At 39.2% G+C, this 16,759-nt stretch overlaps 1 protein-coding gene and 1 non-coding gene across 2 annotated transcripts in view; one reads left to right on the top strand and one right to left on the bottom strand.

Annotated features, from left to right (window-relative positions):
* Nck1 (NCK adaptor protein 1) overlaps positions 1 to 16,759 on the bottom strand; it is a 57,124-nt gene that overhangs the window by 18,716 nt on the left and 21,649 nt on the right. The window contains exon 2 of the mRNA XM_055629749.1: positions 1,687 to 1,930. Coding sequence (XP_055485724.1) covers positions 1,687 to 1,912 — 226 coding nt within the window. The 5' untranslated portion in view covers positions 1,913 to 1,930. The remainder of the gene's footprint in view (positions 1 to 1,686; positions 1,931 to 16,759) is intronic.
* LOC129693222 (small nucleolar RNA SNORA48) lies at positions 5,190 to 5,328 on the top strand. The gene has a single exon (XR_008722845.1). It is a non-coding gene; the product is annotated as a small nucleolar RNA SNORA48 (small nucleolar RNA).

The following is a 16,759-nucleotide window of genomic DNA, read 5'->3' on the forward strand; positions in this document are numbered from 1 at the left end:
AGAAGTGGGAGATAGAAAGACCTAGAAGGGTCTGGAGCTCCACAAGGAGACCAACAGAACCAAAAAATCTGGGCCCAGGGGTCTTCTCTGATACTGATACTCTAACTAAGGACCATGCATGGAGATAACCGAGAACCTCGGCACAGATGTAGCCCATGGCAGCTCAGTCTCCAAATGGGCTCCCTAATAAGGGGAAGAGGGACTGTCTCTGACATGAATCAGTGCCTGGCTCTTTGATCACCTTCCCCTGGGGGAGGGGAAAGCAGCCTTACCAGACCACAGAGGAAGACTATGAAAGACAGTCCTGATGAGACCTGATAGGCTAGGGTCAGATGGAAGGAGAGGAGGACCTCCACTATCAGTAGACTGGAGAAGGGGCATGGGAGGAGATGAGGGAGAGAGGGAGGATTGGGAGGGGACGAAGGTGGGGGCTACAGCTGAGATACAAAGTGAATAAATTGTAATAAATTAAAAAATTTATTTGAAAAAATTTAATGTCAGTCATGATACATTTAATCCCCAACTGTCTGCAAGAAAACACCCCCTTCCCTTTTTTGAAAAGAAGCAAAGAACTATTAAGCTATAGCACATCTCCTTGAACACCAAAATTAAATTTCTGTCCCTCCCAATTCCTTCCTGTCCATTAAGAAAAGTTAAATTAAGAAAGGGGAGGTCAGTCTTCACCGTACATACTTCCTTCCTTCAGTTTACCCAAGGCCCAGGTGAAGTAAGTTCCCCCTATCTCTGGGTCTAATAAAGGCCAGCAAAATTAAAACTGAAGACATATAGCAAAAGAAAGGAGATGACAACAAATAGGAAAGTGACCAGTCCTAGAGATGCAAATATAAAGCAATGATTTAATGGTGTAAACTCTTTTCAGAGAAAATAAAATAAATGACTTGCTTTTTGAATTGAGGTTCACTGCATGTCAAAAAAGTTCAGTAACGTGCCATGTAAAATAAATTACCACTATGCCAAGGAACCAATTCCGCATCTCACACTCTTTTCCCTGGCTCAATTAGAGGCAAATTTTTGTAAATCAAACTCCATTAGGTATTTACAACTCCAGGAGCTGTTGCCAGAAGGTCAAAGTTAGTCTGCTCATTAACACCATTTGGATGAGGGCCTAGAAACTGCTAACACAATCTCATCAGCTTCTTTTAAATTTTTATTTAATTTTTATTTTTTATAATTTATTCATTTTATATCCCGATTGTGGCTCTCTTCCTCATCTCCTCCCAGTTCCACCCTTCCTCCCTCTTCCCCCATATCCCCTTCCCCTAGTCCACTAAAACAGGGAATCCTCCTACCCTGCCATCTGACCCTAGCTTATCAAGTCTCATCAGGACTGCCTGGATCCTCTTCTGTGTCCTGGCAAGGCCATATCGCCAGGGGGAAGTGATCAAAGAGCAGGCAACCGAGTTTATGACAGAGACACAGCCCCTGCTCCCATTACTCAAGAATCCACACGGAGATTGAGCTGCCTACGGGCTACATCTGAACAGGGAGTCCTCATTAGCTTCTTAAACAGCTGTTAGGAACTCAACTTACATAGTTTAGCTAAACCAACAGTTCTGGTCTTTTCAGGTCAACTCTCCATACTGCCATAAGGATTAAGTTCAAAGAACCAAGCTCCAGAATCCACTTAAGATGATGGTGTTTTTCCTTCAACAGGAAACAACTTACCTAAGGTGTCCTTCAGGTTTTTAACAATAGATGCTTTCCGAGCACTGTTTTTTCTTTCCACATAGTTAGAAGGGACAAAACCTGTTTTATTCATGGAATTTCGAACTCGCCACCAGGATTTAGAGTCATCCAGAAGCCATAATCTCTCATTCTTCTTGATATCCAGCTCTTGCTCTTGCTGGGCCGCATAATCAAATTTAGCTACCACCACCACTTCTTCAGCCATCTTTCAGCAGCTTTGGTACTGTAACACACAGAAAATGTTGCTGAAGTAACAACATTCATGGAACATGGAAAAGCATGTTTCTATGCTTTTCCAAAAAGATATGCTTAAACATTTAAGAGGCCAGGTATTATGAATCATACCTGTAATCCCAATACTCAACAGGCAGAAGCAAGAGGACCTCCCTAAATTTGAGGCCAGCCTTGGCTACACACTAAGTTTGAAGCCAGACTAAGCTACAGAGTAAGACCCTTACTTACAAAACCAATACACAATACAGAGGAGATGAGATGGGTGGGACTGTATACAGTTCAGCAGCAGAGTGCGTGCCTACTTTACACACAGCCCTGAGTTCAGTTTCCAATACTATAAAGAGAAAAAAGTGATATATGAAAACTATATACCAGGCAAATACTAATTTTTAAAAAAGTTTCTATTTAGTGTTATATAAACTAACTTTACATTTAAAACCGCAATTAGCAACAAAATTCACTACACAAATGATTGAAAGTCCTTCTTAATGTAAATAAAATGAAGCTTGTAAATATTAAATAATACAGATGCTTTCTGAACATTTTTTCCTTCCCATATAGTTAGAAAGTACAAAATTAAAATGTATTAGTACAACTACAGGAGAAAGTAACAAATTATTATAAAGGATAACTTTTAACACACTTATCTTAATAATAAATCAAAGAGACAAAAGCATTATCGAGGTTACAGAATAACTGACATTTTATCAGTAAGTGTGACATAATGTACATAAAGTGTTAATCCTAAATAAAAGAAGATAAATGGAACATATAAAAATTATCAATACAGGCTGAAAGAAAGTGTTAGCCTGTAATTTCAGCATTTAAGGCTAACCTAGGCTCTGTGTCTCAAGTGTCTCACATCTTTTGTGTTGCTCTTTGATTAAAACTCAGTATACTGATACATGTGTGTGAAAAAAAAAAAATGAAATAAGGGCAGAAGCAATGGCTCAGTGGTTAAAAGTACTTCCTGCTTTGCCAGAGGACCCAGATTGGTTTCAGTACAACCCCTCTCTTCCTCCTCACACATATACAATAAAGAAACTTAAAAAAGAAAATGGAATAATGAAGCCTATTACTTTCTAATCTAAAAAATATTTAAAACTTTCATGTATGAATCTTAATACATATGTATGAATAATAACACAAACAACTTTACAAATAAATCCTAAAGTAATGAAATTATATGAAAAATAACAAAATATAATTGAATTAGTTATTAAGAAATCTTTCCATGTCAATACCAAATTCTACTGAAGTCAAGAAGAAATTATATTTGTTCACATGTTATTTTATTTACTTTTGTTTTTTCAATACAGGGCTTCCCTGCATAGCCTTGACTGTCCTGGAACTCACACTGTAGGCCAGGCTGGCCTTGAACTCCGAAATCTACCTGCCTCTACCTCCCATTTGCTAGGATTAAAGGTATGCACCATCACTGCCCAGCTTATATACATTATTTTAAGAGAAAAAAAAAATACAAGCAAACTCACTCCTGAAATTTAGTTTAGACTCAACCTCTTTCTGCTTTCTTGAGAGATTATTTCATTAAAGCAGATATGGCTCATGAAGCAAGCAAATAAATTCAGCCTTTTGTTTTGGGTATTGATTAGCAAATCTATTTTCTCAACAATGAAGCAAGTATTCTAGTGTCTTTAGCTTTAATAAAGACTTCAGCATGCTTTGTAGGAGAATCACTAAAGTCAACAACAATAGTGTGCAAAAACAACAACAACAACAAAAAAAAAAAAACCCAACAACAACATAGTACATAAGAAACACTGATGAGCTACGGATGTAGTGGATCAGTGGCAGCATGCTTGCCCAGCATGCATAAGGCCCCAAGGGCTCAATAACCATCCTGAGAAAAACAAAAATGAGCAGAGAAACTAGGGGGAGGAAAAACAAACAAACAACTATTATATTATTGCAACTTGTCTGTCCTAAATTACTTCAATACAAAAATAATTACTGTCATATGATGCAAAATTAAGTTACAATAAAGGCTGAGGAGATGGCTAAATGGTAATGTACCTGCTATACAAACAAGAGGATTTTAGTTTGATACCCCAGAACCTATTAAAGGCATTTAGCAGCACACAACTGCAAGCCCAGTTTTGAGTAGAGGTTAAGTCCCAGGATGTAGCCCTGTACTTGCTGCCAGCCCATCTAGCTGAATCAGAGAACTCTAGGTTCAGTAAAAAAACAAAACAAGAACAAAAAAACTTTTCTCAAAATTAAGCTAGCACGCTATTAATAAAAACACCTGGTTGTCAACCTCTGCCATACAAACACAGAGACAGAGATAGACAGAAATTACAATGAGCAACCAGCTTTCTCAAACACTGGAAAACTAGAAGCAAGAGATAATTTTCAAAGATACCTAAAGAGCTGTGATTCCTCCCTTATGGCCCTGCCACCCCACAACTAATCTATACAAACAGTGAAATTTACTTTGATATTTGACAATTGTTTTGAAATTTTTTTCTAGAAAAGCATGTATGTAAAATTAGTAATGAATATTTTGAAAAGATAATCATATACTTACAAACTGTATGTATGCTCCAGAATTTAATGTCTCCTTTGAGGAGAGTACTCGGATTACCTTTCTATTAGAACCTATTGTTATTTTTAGAAATGCAACTTGGGAGACTAACTTTAGCTTCAAATAACTGGATTAACCAAAGCCCCACACTGGGTATAAGAATAACACGTTGAACTTTTAAGGCCAATTAAGTAAAATGAAAAGAGCCTTCAGAAAAAGGTAAATGGCTCTTGAGAAACAATAAGAAATTGTATCGGGATTCCCCCCACAGGCAAACCTGATATAAGATGGGAACAACTGTCGCCATTTTATTAGCTGGAGGATGAAACTGACAGAAAGACAGTTGCTTGGGAAACAGCCAGAACTGATTAAAAAAACAAACACACACACACACACAAACAAACAAACAAAACACACCGCAAAAGCAACCCTCTGAACTTACAGGTCTTTGAGTTAATAATGGAGAGACTGTTCAGTCTCGGGTAATTTAGGTCATCCACTGTTATTTTCAATTAGAGGGTTACACTACAGGTAAAGTTATTACAATGTACTTAAAAATGCTGAAGTAATTTAGGTCAATATAATACTGGAACAGAAACATACAAACCAATATAATAAACATACAGTCATATACAGTTTAGAACTCTTTGTTCCCAATGTACAACTGAGTTCTACTTTAGGCTTTTAAAAAGTAGATTATTTCTAACCCTGGCAATGGACTGAGACACCTTGGTGGTGGTGTTCTTCTATCAGTCAGGGACAGAGCAGATGGCAGCACTTTGTTTATTCTAGCTTGATGCCTGGCTTGGTGGCTAAAGCTGTTTTATGCTTTGGGCTCATAAAAATCAAAACAAATCCAGGCAACACAGCATGTGAGGAGGAAAAGAGACCTGTCGACCGCCATGCCAACCACAAACCTGCCTTCCAGCACATAGCATAGGTGGGCCATAGACACCTGCTTGCCACGATGCCATGCAGAATGGGTGGAGGATGTTGCCCAGGGGCCTGCCAGCCACGTGGCCACCCTGCAGTGGGAGCCACCACAATGTGAGAGTATGTGGTGGTCAGATGGAGAGAAAGAGAATGGAGCAGCTTGAGTATTATGAAGAGAGCTGGAACTGAAGACTCAAGGGTGGAGACAAGTAGCCTGTAATAAGTGGCCAGCCCCGCCACCTGGGGCTATCTATGGTGATGTCCCAGTCCAAGCTACCACTGAGAGCCACGCTGAGTGCCATGTCTAAACCTGTGGCTATGCAGCAGCAAGGGTTAGTGCCAATGTCTATGGCTCATATCACCACTAGAGAACATGGCAATGTCCCTGGTCAGGACATCTCTCACTGATGGCAGCGCATGGGACAGTGGGCCCTACGCCTTGCCTAGGTAGCACAGTAGAGCTGGTCCTGGTGGCAAAGGGGGATGGCTGGAACGGGGGAAGATGGAGGGATTTGGGGAGGTGGGTTGGTTGAGTGTGGGTGCTGAGTGAGCCGGCCCTGAGAGTGTGAGTGTAGGACAGCTGACCCTGCTGCTCGTCTGCCATGGAGTGGGACAGGCACAAAGGTGATGATGGCCCTGCCCCATACCACTTCTGGCAGTCAGGAAAGCTTCCCCCAGGATCAGGAGCTTGGAAGAGCTTGCCCTGCACCTCACCTAGACAGAACAGAGCTGACCCGAGTTGTGGTGGTGGGAGGGGATAGGGATGCAGGTGAGCCAGCCTGAGGGTGAGAACTCAGGAGAGCTAGCCCTTACACTCTTCCGCTGTGAGGTAGTATGAGAAAGGGGGTGATGCCTTTCCCCGTCCCTTACCCTGCCCCCGCTCCTTGCCCCTCATCACCTGCAGCACTCAGGGGAGCATGACCTACACCTCGCCTGGGCAATACAGTGGAGCTGGCTCTGATGCTTTAGTAAAGGCATGGGTGAGCCAGCCCCTAGGGTCTGAGAGTGGTAGAGTTGGCCCAGCCCCTTAGAGGTTGTAGCACTTGAAAAGAGTGGGCCCAGAGCGTGGAGCTAGCTGTGGAGGTCAAGGTGCAGGTGAGCCAGGCCCCACTGGCATGAGAGGAGGAGAGCTGAACCTGCCTCCTGCAGATGGTGGAACTGGGTGGGCTGGCTGAAGCAGTGTTGGAGTGCTCATCCTAGTGGTGCAGAGAAGGGAGAGCCAGCAGTAGAGCTCATCTACCACCCAAGCCCAGATCCAGGGCTCTGAGTTGGCCCACTCCAAAACACAGATCTGTGAATGGTTGAGACGCAAGAAAAGGCCAGTCCTGCTATCCCAAAGCTGTAGGGTAGCTCATCCCAATGGTGTCAATGAAGCCAGAAACCTCGAATCAATAACTTAAAGAAATGAACATTTGCAAGTGAATGTATGTGGACAGAAGGATATACTGTGGCACATACTGTGACATACTATAGCTTCCCTGATGAGATGTTTTCTATGCCTTATTTTTGTTGTTTGCTTTGTTTTATTTTGTAGGGGAGGTTGAAAGGGTGGATATGAAGGACAGGAAGATGAGTGGAACGGGATGCATGATATGAAACTCACAAAGAATCAATAAAAAGTTTTTTAAAAAGCAGAATACTTCATACTACTGGTGACCTAAATATTAAAGTGATTTCTGTTTATATTCCTATTCCTTCTCCCCCCAAATATTTAAAGGTTTCACACAGAACAACTAATTCAAAAGCAAGTGATTTTTAGTGACTTTCTTTGATAAATCTAAAGCAATCACTTTAGTTTTCACAAAATAAAGTTCTTTAGCACTATTTGTTTATATAATAAATAAAGTTTAACAATACATATTCTTGGGAGAAACTTTCTTTCAGTAGGCAGATTTAATTCGTGGGAACATAACTGTCCCAAAGGTATCAGTTTATATGCTTCATTTACAGAAATGGAAGAGCTTAACCAGGCAAGTCAGTTAAGTAACTTTTATTATATGAAAACATTCAAACATGTAAGGATTTTGTATGAGGAGTAGTGCTACAAATCATGTTAGAATACGTTAGTTAATGAAATAACTGGCATTAGATTAACTGTCCTTTGGGGAAATAAATAGTCCCAGATTTCTAAACAGACGGAACTTTTTTCTAGGGAGTTGTCCTTTTGCTAAGTACAAGTGAAATTCCTGAATATTGTGTCAGTAGAATATGGGAGAAAGTTGGACATTTAAAACAGCAAATTAAAGAAGCCGATTTGCAGAGAGAATGGAACCCCTCTTCCCACCACTTAAGAAACATGTAGAATAGGTATATGCATACAAATTGTTCAACCTGCCAAACACTAGCACCACTCAAGAGTCTATTCTCCAGACTCCTAGTTACTTCCAAGAAGTGATTTCTTAATAACCTGTCTCTGTTTCTTCATCCATCTAAATGTGCTGGCCAAATTCCTTTTTCTGCGACTCAAGAATCTGAAAACATCAGCAGATGCCCTAGAGACTCTAATATCTACCAATAATAAACAGACATTGAGAAAGCTGAGAAGCGGGAAGCATTAAGGACATAGCACAATGGTAGAATATTTGTCTTGCAAAATCCCTGGGTCCAATCTTTAGTTAAAACAAAACAAAACCAAAACCTGAAAAGTGAGCTACTAACAACTAACAGCTTGTATTTTCCATATCAATCAAAGTAGGGGCACACAGGCTACAGAGAAAAGTTTCAGATAATAATTACTTTACCCAAGTTTTACCCAAGTCAACACCACAAGAAGTAATTCATGGTCTTGTCTACAGCAAAATCCAAGAAGGAAATCTGTATCTCCAATCCTCCAGAGGCTATTGTGAGACCGAAATCTAACCCAACATTTACTTATCAGGCAGGCAGGCAAAGACCTAAACAACATGTTCAACCAAGAGGAAACAATAAATCAGCATTTAGAATCCTCTGCCCCCAAGTATCAGAATACACATGCTTTAACAAGTGCCAGGGAACAGATAGAAAGATAAACCAGCCATAGCCTTAGCCACAACAAAACTCAACAAATCTGAATGAACTGAATCACAGCGTGAATAGACAACAGAATCAAACTAGAAATCAGTAGCAAAAAGTGTGTGGCAAAGTATATTGGGTTTTAAGGGGCCAAAGAGACTTACTCTATATAATATGAAACTACTAAAAGATAATAATAGACCCTTAAGTATTAGAGCCTAGAAGGTAATTATGTCAGATGTGCAGCCCTTGGAAGAGACTGCTATAGACAGTTCTAATGTGTTCTTAATGAGCGTCCATGAAGTCTTCTAAAGCAAGTAGCCCTGGTACATATATCCTCTTGCTTTCACAGCTTACCTTGTGTTCCTCTAGTACACACTTCTACCATATGTCATGTAATTATAGCCAATGGGAATCCTAAGTTAAAAAAAAAAATTGGAGCTGCATAAATCTAGAATTTTCTTTTAGCTTCTAAAACTAAGAGTTAAATAAGCATCTGTAAACCATCTAAGCTTTAAGCATTTATTTCTAGTAAAAACACCACCAAACTAAGACATACATGTAACAGGAAGATCTCCTCCATTCATGAAGAACAGAAATAATAAAATTCTGAATAAGCCACATGTCAAAGAGAAAAAATCTTCAAGAGACCAGATGTCATAATGAAATTAGGTAGATCTATATAGCAAGTCCTAGACTAGCCAGTACTAAACAGCAAGATCTGGTGAAAAAAACTGTGTATATAGGGGAGAGAGGGCACAAAGCATCCATTGAAGAATATGTAGAGATGGCATCAGTACACAAAAAGATATTCATTAGCTATTAAAGTCACATTAAGATGCCACTACATAACATACCTAATAGAATGGCTATTTAAAAGACGAATACTGCCAAATGCACACAAATATGACAAAACTGGATCATTAATACGGAGCTGATAAAAATGTAACTGTTACAAATAAAACAGAAGACTGTTTCTAGTAAAACTAAACATGTAACCACCATATACTTTAAGATTGTCATCCTGGGTGTTTCTACATAACAAACAAGGCATGTTCAAAACTTCATACCAAGATATTATACAATATTCAAAAAGAGCCATACAGATGTCCTTTAACAGATGTCTGACTTTAAAAACTGTGGTAGCCAACATGTCTTTTAATCCTAGCACTCAGGAGGCAGAGGCCGGCAGATTTCTGTGAGTCTGAGGCCAGCCTGGTCTACAAAGCTAGTTCTAGGACAGCCAGGGCTACACAGAGAAACCCTGTCTCAAAAAAGACAAACAAACAAACTGTGGTAAATCCATACCAAAATGAGCAAGATTGATATACAAACCCTGGATAAATTTCTAAGAGAATTACAATAAGTGAAAAAATACCAATAATAATTATTACTTTCTCCATAACTCTATTTACATAAAATCCCTGGAATGATATGTTACAGAACTAGACCTAATGACTAGATAGTAATTACCAAAGATAGAGAATGGAAAGAGGGCCTGGAGAGATGGCTCAACAGTTAAGAGCACTGGTTGCTCTTCCAGAGGACCCAGGGAATACTCAGCACCAACATGGCAGCTCACCACTGTCTGTAACTTCAGCTCCAGAGAATCTGACACCCTTACACAGATACACATACATGCAAGTAACACCTATGAACATAAAATTAAAAATAATTTTAAAAAGAGAGAATGGGAACAAAAGAATTGCAAGTATGTTGGTTTTGTTAGTCAGCTTTCTCTTACCACTAAAAGGAAAACAAACAAACAAACAAACAAACAAAAGTCCTGAGATAACTTAAGAACTCAAACATCTTTGGCTCACCGTTTTGAAGGTATGACTGGCTAGCATTGGTGCTACAGCCAACTAGGCCTATGGAGTACAGCTACACAGAAGCATGTCAGGAACACATGAAGGAACAGAGGCACTTTATGGCTAAGAAGGGAAAGAGAAAGGAAGCCTCTGAGAGGGTATAATCTCCTGTCCATCCTCAAAATGACTCAAAGACCTCTCCCTAGGCCCCACCTCTTAAAGGCCTTACCAAGGGCTAGGAAGCAAAACTAGCACATTTTGAGGGACTTAGAAAGCATAGCAGCTACAGAACAGCAACATGACAGATATTTTTAAAAAGAAATACACTGTATGTTGACCATGTAACATTAATGTTCTGGTTGTGACAATGTCCTATAATTTTGCCAGATGTTACCACTGGCAAATTCAATAAATTCTAAGATTTCTTATATTACAAGTAGACTTGTAAGTATTTCAAAATAAAGTTCAAACATAAAATGAACAATCTAACATGTTAAGTAAGAAGTGTATTACTGCTATAACTAGTTAACACATTTACTAACTTTAAAAACAAACTTATTATCTTACAGTTTTCTTTGAGTGTCAGAAACTTAAAGCCATCTGGTAGATCCTGTAACACTAAGCAGCATTTTCAAATGTACACACATACTACGCCAGTAAAATTAAAAAAAAAATCAACGACCCTGAAATAGAATTACTTTTCCTTTGGTGGTCACGCTGGTACTAGAACCCAGAGTCTCCCACATGCAAAGTACATTTTGCCATGAACTACAACAATGTGTTTTTAAGAGCTTTTGAGACAGGGTTTCTCTCAGTAAAGCTGCCCTGGTTGGCTTTAAACCTGCAAATTCTCCTTGGCTAGTATATTTTATGTCTCCTGGGTAACAATTCTTTTTCTTCACTCTTCCATGTTCTTTACTGACAGAATTAGAGTCATCTTTGCTATTGTACATCCTCCAACATGAATTTGGCCTACAGTCCCAACATGTGGGAGACAGAGGCAGGAAGATCACCATAATATGTAAGTTCCAGGCTAGCCAAGATCACATAGGAGGGGCCCTGACTCTAACTAACTGGAAGAAGAGAGCCAACTCCACAGAGTTGCCCTCTGACCTCCACACTTGTGCCACGGCATATGTGCATCCGAATGCAAACTGCCCTCCAGAGACTGCATAGGCCAATAATTTCCAGAACTCTAATCAATGAAGTTTTATAACAATTAGGGGTTATATTTGTACATAATTTTTAAAGCAGAGTAGGGTAATAGTTTGTATAAGAGGAATTTATTTAAGTTATAAACAGTCACTACTTAAAAAGCTTGGCAATTCTATTACAGTATGGCCAATCATTGACATCTTAACTTGGCATTGATCATAACTAATTTTGCTCTATTCATCCTCATTTCAAAATGAGGGCTGGAGGGATGACTCAGCAGTTAAGAGCACGTATTCCTGCAGAGGATCTGGGTTTGATTCCCAGCACCCACACAGAGGGTCACAACTATCTGTAAGTCTAGTCCAGGAAGATCCTACTCCTTCTAGACTCCAGAGGCACCAAGCAAATACATGGTACAAAGACATACGTGTAGGGAAAACACCCAAACACCATTAAAAAAAACTTTTTTTTTCCAGAAAAAAACCAACGTAGTAATGTTTATATATAAAATTCTTAAAAATACATAAAATATTGCTGAAGTTATGATCACTTAACTGGTAAATAAGGATACTTACAATAATGTGTTCAATGACTTTCCAATTCTATGATCTAAGTCTAAGGAATTTTAAAGATGTTGTCACTATAAAAAAACAAAGAAACACAGCTTAATTCCTAAACTGCAATTCTACAAATTCTGTATGAATAAAATCTCAAACAATTAAATTCTAAGAAAGAATTAACTTGAAACTTTAAAGACTGTCCCTAACATATCTTTCTATTTGTTTCTTGTAATTTTAAGTGTAAAATTATATGCTTTCCTTGAAATGGTAATTCACTGGTTTACATAAAAAAGGACTCCAAACAAATTCTATTAAATGTAACTGTCTGACAGAAGGAAGCTTATTTTACAGATCACTCAATATTAGCTTGTAACTACAGCCTATATTTGTTGAGATTTGTTCTGAGACAGGGTCTCTGTAAGTAGCTCCTGCTTTGTAGACAAGGTTTCCCAAGTGCTGTTCTAAGATACTAGTTATTGCTTTAGCAGTGGCTTCTCGTTAAACTTAGCTTGAGATTTCTAAACCTCTTCTATCTATCAAATTTAGTTAAAATTGTTTTTTTACACAGACTAAAGTCTGTATCACCCCCCCCAACAAACAATATGAATTGTATTGTCCACAAAGACGTGTCTATCTCACTGAAAAGAATCAACGCATAAGACAACTGACAAGAGGGAAGTAAAGTCAAAATCAAAATGAAGTCATTTTTTTTTTCCAACACTCCCAAGAGAAAACGAAACTAGGAAAATTCATGTGAAAAGGGTTCTTAGGCATGTACTTATATTTCCCCACTAGGTGGAGCTATTGGCCACCTTCCAATGTTGGTGCCTTCCTGTGTTCTGCTAATGGAATTCCTTTCCAGGACATCAGAATGCTCCTTTTTAATTACATGTTTCCAAGTGTCCTTAATGGAATCTATGCACAAACAGAGCAATAAACAGATAACTAGATAACACAATGCTCTGAACACCTCAAGCTTGAGGTGGGGCCCTGGGGGGAGGTGGCCTGAGGGTGGAAGGAGGACAGTAGGGGCCTAGCTTTGGTCCTGTCCTCATAGAAATGGAATAGTAGGGAAAGAGAAAGATAGCTCAAAACAGGAAGTGCTTGCCTCAAGCAAGCATGAGGACCTGAATTCAATCCACAGCACCCATGTAAAAAGAAAGGCTGGAAGTGGGATGGCAGTGCACTTGTGCTCTCAGCTCTGGGGAGGCGGACACAAGACAGATCCCTCGGGCAACCAGCCTAGTGCAATCAGTGTGTTCCACATTGGTTAAAAAAAAAAAAATGTTGTCACAAAGTCCTCAGGACAGCTCCTGAGGAATGATACACACACAGTCTTGTACATGTATGTACACACACACACACACACACACACACACACACACTTACCTTGGAGCCCAGCAACAGGGCAGGTAAACACTGTAAAGCAAATGACTCAAGCTAACCCCCCTTAAAAAACAGAGACCACCTTAGCAACTGCATAGCTTTACCTGGCTGATGCTGATATGGAATGGCCTAAGATAATGAGCAACAGGACCACAGGCAAGGCCTAGAGGGCCTGGATTGCTACAACGGAAACCCCCAATCCTTACCTCCGTTTCTTTTCCCCCACTTAACACTGGGACTGCTGGAAGCACTCTGAGAAGATTATTTTTGTTCCATTACACCTCTGGTTCTTTCCAAAATGACCATGCTTGTCTGACTAGCTTTTAACTTTTCAAAAGCCCATTCACACCAAAAAGGGCTTTACTGTATGTAAATAAACTAAATACAGAACATTTACTGGGATGACTTATACATAGAAGCAGCCTCCCCATATATAGTCCTGTATTATTATTCAATATATACTCAGTAAATTTTATAAACCTTCCAAATTTCACATTTTATGTGAACATCCATCAAATTTGGAGACAAAATAATATCCATAGTAAAAAAGAAACTGTCATCCTACTATAAAAATGGTTTTGGCTTTACAGATCCTAGATACCTACCAATGTAAATAAATGAGTACACAGACTAAATCTGTACCTATTTCACCTATTTCTACAAATTAATTAGGAACAACTAATATTAATTTTACAAATTAGCCACTTGTGATATCAGATGCCCTTAATCCCAGTAATTAGCATACAGAAGCGGACAGATTTCTCAGTTCAAGTTCAACTTGATCTATATAGAAAGTTCCAGGACATAGAGGGCTACACAGTGAGACCCTGTCTCAAAAGAAATAAGGGGGCGGGGGGTGTCAAATCATCTAACTAGGAAACTCCAAGAAAGGGTAATGTTTGCTGATGATTAGGTAATTAGGAACATGATCCATTTGGCAAGTTAGATGCTATTTTCTGGAAAACAAACAAACAAAAACTAGCGGCAGGGTGAAAAAATTCTAAAGGGAAGTTGACATTCGAGTTACAAATGCAATTTTAGAATCTGCTGTACTTTTAACACATAACCTGGCAATTTCCTGTTTCTGATAAGAATCAGCTAAGTAACAATACTCAAGTAATTAAGTCAGGAAGTTTGGTTGGGTTACAAATCTCTCAGTAAACAATGGAGAAAAATCAACAATAACTTTGATATGCTATAAGTAGGCAAAAAGAGAGGCAATTCACAAGATTATTATAGTCAACATTTTAAGCCATAACATCTTGTCATGTGGTTTATATTGTTAAATTGTGGGAGTTGGTCTGGTGCGATATATTTTGATGCTAATTACTGGCTCCCAAGATCTGGCTGCTGCAGACACTCACATACCTCAAAATGACGTATGTAACCTCGCCTGCAAAATTATACCTGTTTGACCAATAAAAAGCGACACGGCTGGGCAGGCAAATGGGATAAGGTGTAACTAAGGTTCTTGGGCTTTGGTGACAGTAGGAGCACAGGAGAGGAGACAGATGTCAGAGGAGGAAAAGGGGCCTCAATGTGTTAGCGTGGAGAAGCACATGGCTAGATTGGCATGGATGGAAGGAATTGGCCCAGATGAAGAACATTAGCAAGTATTTTGAGATTATGGATGTGAGGTGGCCCAAAAAGAAATTATTAGAGCAGATGGTGTGGGATGGGGGACTGGGACACAAAGATAACTTAGGAAATAAAATCTGCCATGCCACAAGTGAAATAAGGCTATTCTAAAATCTATCAGGTGTTTTTGTCTTTTATTGACTGTGATAGCAGGTTAGATAATACCACCATAATATTAATAAGAATACTAATAAACATTATTAGATCATAGCCTTAAAATAACCACAACACTAAATATTCTTATTAACAAAACTAATGAAACATTCCATTACTTAGAAAATAAAAATTGGAAGTACATCAGAATTAAACAGAATTAAAATCAAGTTGCTTTGTTGGGTTTGGTTTGGTTTGGTTGGTCTGCTGCAATCTCATGTAGCCCAGCTGGCCTTAAACCTCACTACAGCTGAGGATGGTCTTAGCTTTGAACTACTGACCTTCCTACTTCCAATCCCAAATGATGAAATTTTAGACCTTCATCACCATGCTCAGTAATATTAGGTTCTTTTAAGGGTAGGGAAACAAAATGCCATCACAGTCTGTCACTTTTGAATGATTACCTTGGATTCATAACCAACATGAGAAAACAAGGAGAAAAAAAGGAAAAGGTACCATGCACATAAAAGTCACTTGTTCAATTCAACAAATATTAACTCAGTCACTAGGAGAACAAACCAAGTTCTGGTCTTGCAAAGGACCAGAGTTTGGCTCCCGATATCCACACTGCCTATAACTCTAGCTTCAAGGGATCCAATGCCTTTGGCTTTCACAGGCACCTGCATTCATTCAGCTATGTACTTACCAGCTATGTACTTACACACACAGAGACATACAGACACACAGGCCTATACATGCCATGTGAATTATTAATTATAGGCATAGGGAACTATTCTATTGTTACTTAAAAATCCTACCTATAAATGTGATTTACAAATTTTACAGCATTACTCCAGAGACATCTTGTTGGTATAATGTTCTTTTGAAATGTATACACCTTACCCTTGTTCATTCAAATGCAGATTTCTCCCCCAACCACTCTCTGGTTTCAATCCAGATATTGCATTGTGATACTTACTCTAAGCATCCTGTCTCAACCGAGTATAAACAGGCCAAAATAAAACTAGCCATAAAGTTGTGCAGAGGGAGGAGCCAGAGGGCAGGAAATGAGTGGGAGGAGAAGGGGAGAGAGGAGAGCTGCGGGAGCAGAGCTGGAGGAGAGACCTTGGAACCACGTGGAGATGGACTGGACATAATATTTCACAAAAAGCAAGTATAATGTGGGAAATCTAAATGTTAGGAAACTATGAGGGCTTGGAGGTTTAGGATGGAGTAAATATTGCCCAGCATTGTGTTCTAGGTTAACTAAAGAAAGCCCAGTGTCTGTGTGGTGATTTGGGTATACAGCTGTTTAGGATTAACAGCAAGCTTTACCAGAAGATAAATCAATAGTAAATATTAATCACCACCTACAACAACATCTCCATTTGCCTTTCTTAGAGACTTCCTGTTGTATCCTATCAAACCCTGTTAGAGTAGGACCAAGGCAATGATCTGGACTAATCAACTCCATTCAGTCACCCTCCCTCTAAACTCACGCCTCTTTTATTTTTAACAGGACTCAAATGGATTTACATTAACTCCATTCTCACTGCATATATGAGGAACAAAGACACTTAATGAAGCTTCCTTTTACATAAAGTCTTCCTGTTCCCAGTCTCACCCTCTTCTAGTTGGAAGCATTAAATTGTCATTTTCAGAAAACGGTAGCTGGATATCTGAATTCTTCCTTTAAATGTTGTGGC

The sequence above is a fragment of the Psammomys obesus genome, unplaced genomic scaffold (assembly GCF_907164565.1).
Source record: "Psammomys obesus unplaced genomic scaffold, mPsaObe1.curated_primary_1811, whole genome shotgun sequence".
Taxonomy (NCBI): Eukaryota; Metazoa; Chordata; class Mammalia; order Rodentia; family Muridae; genus Psammomys; species Psammomys obesus.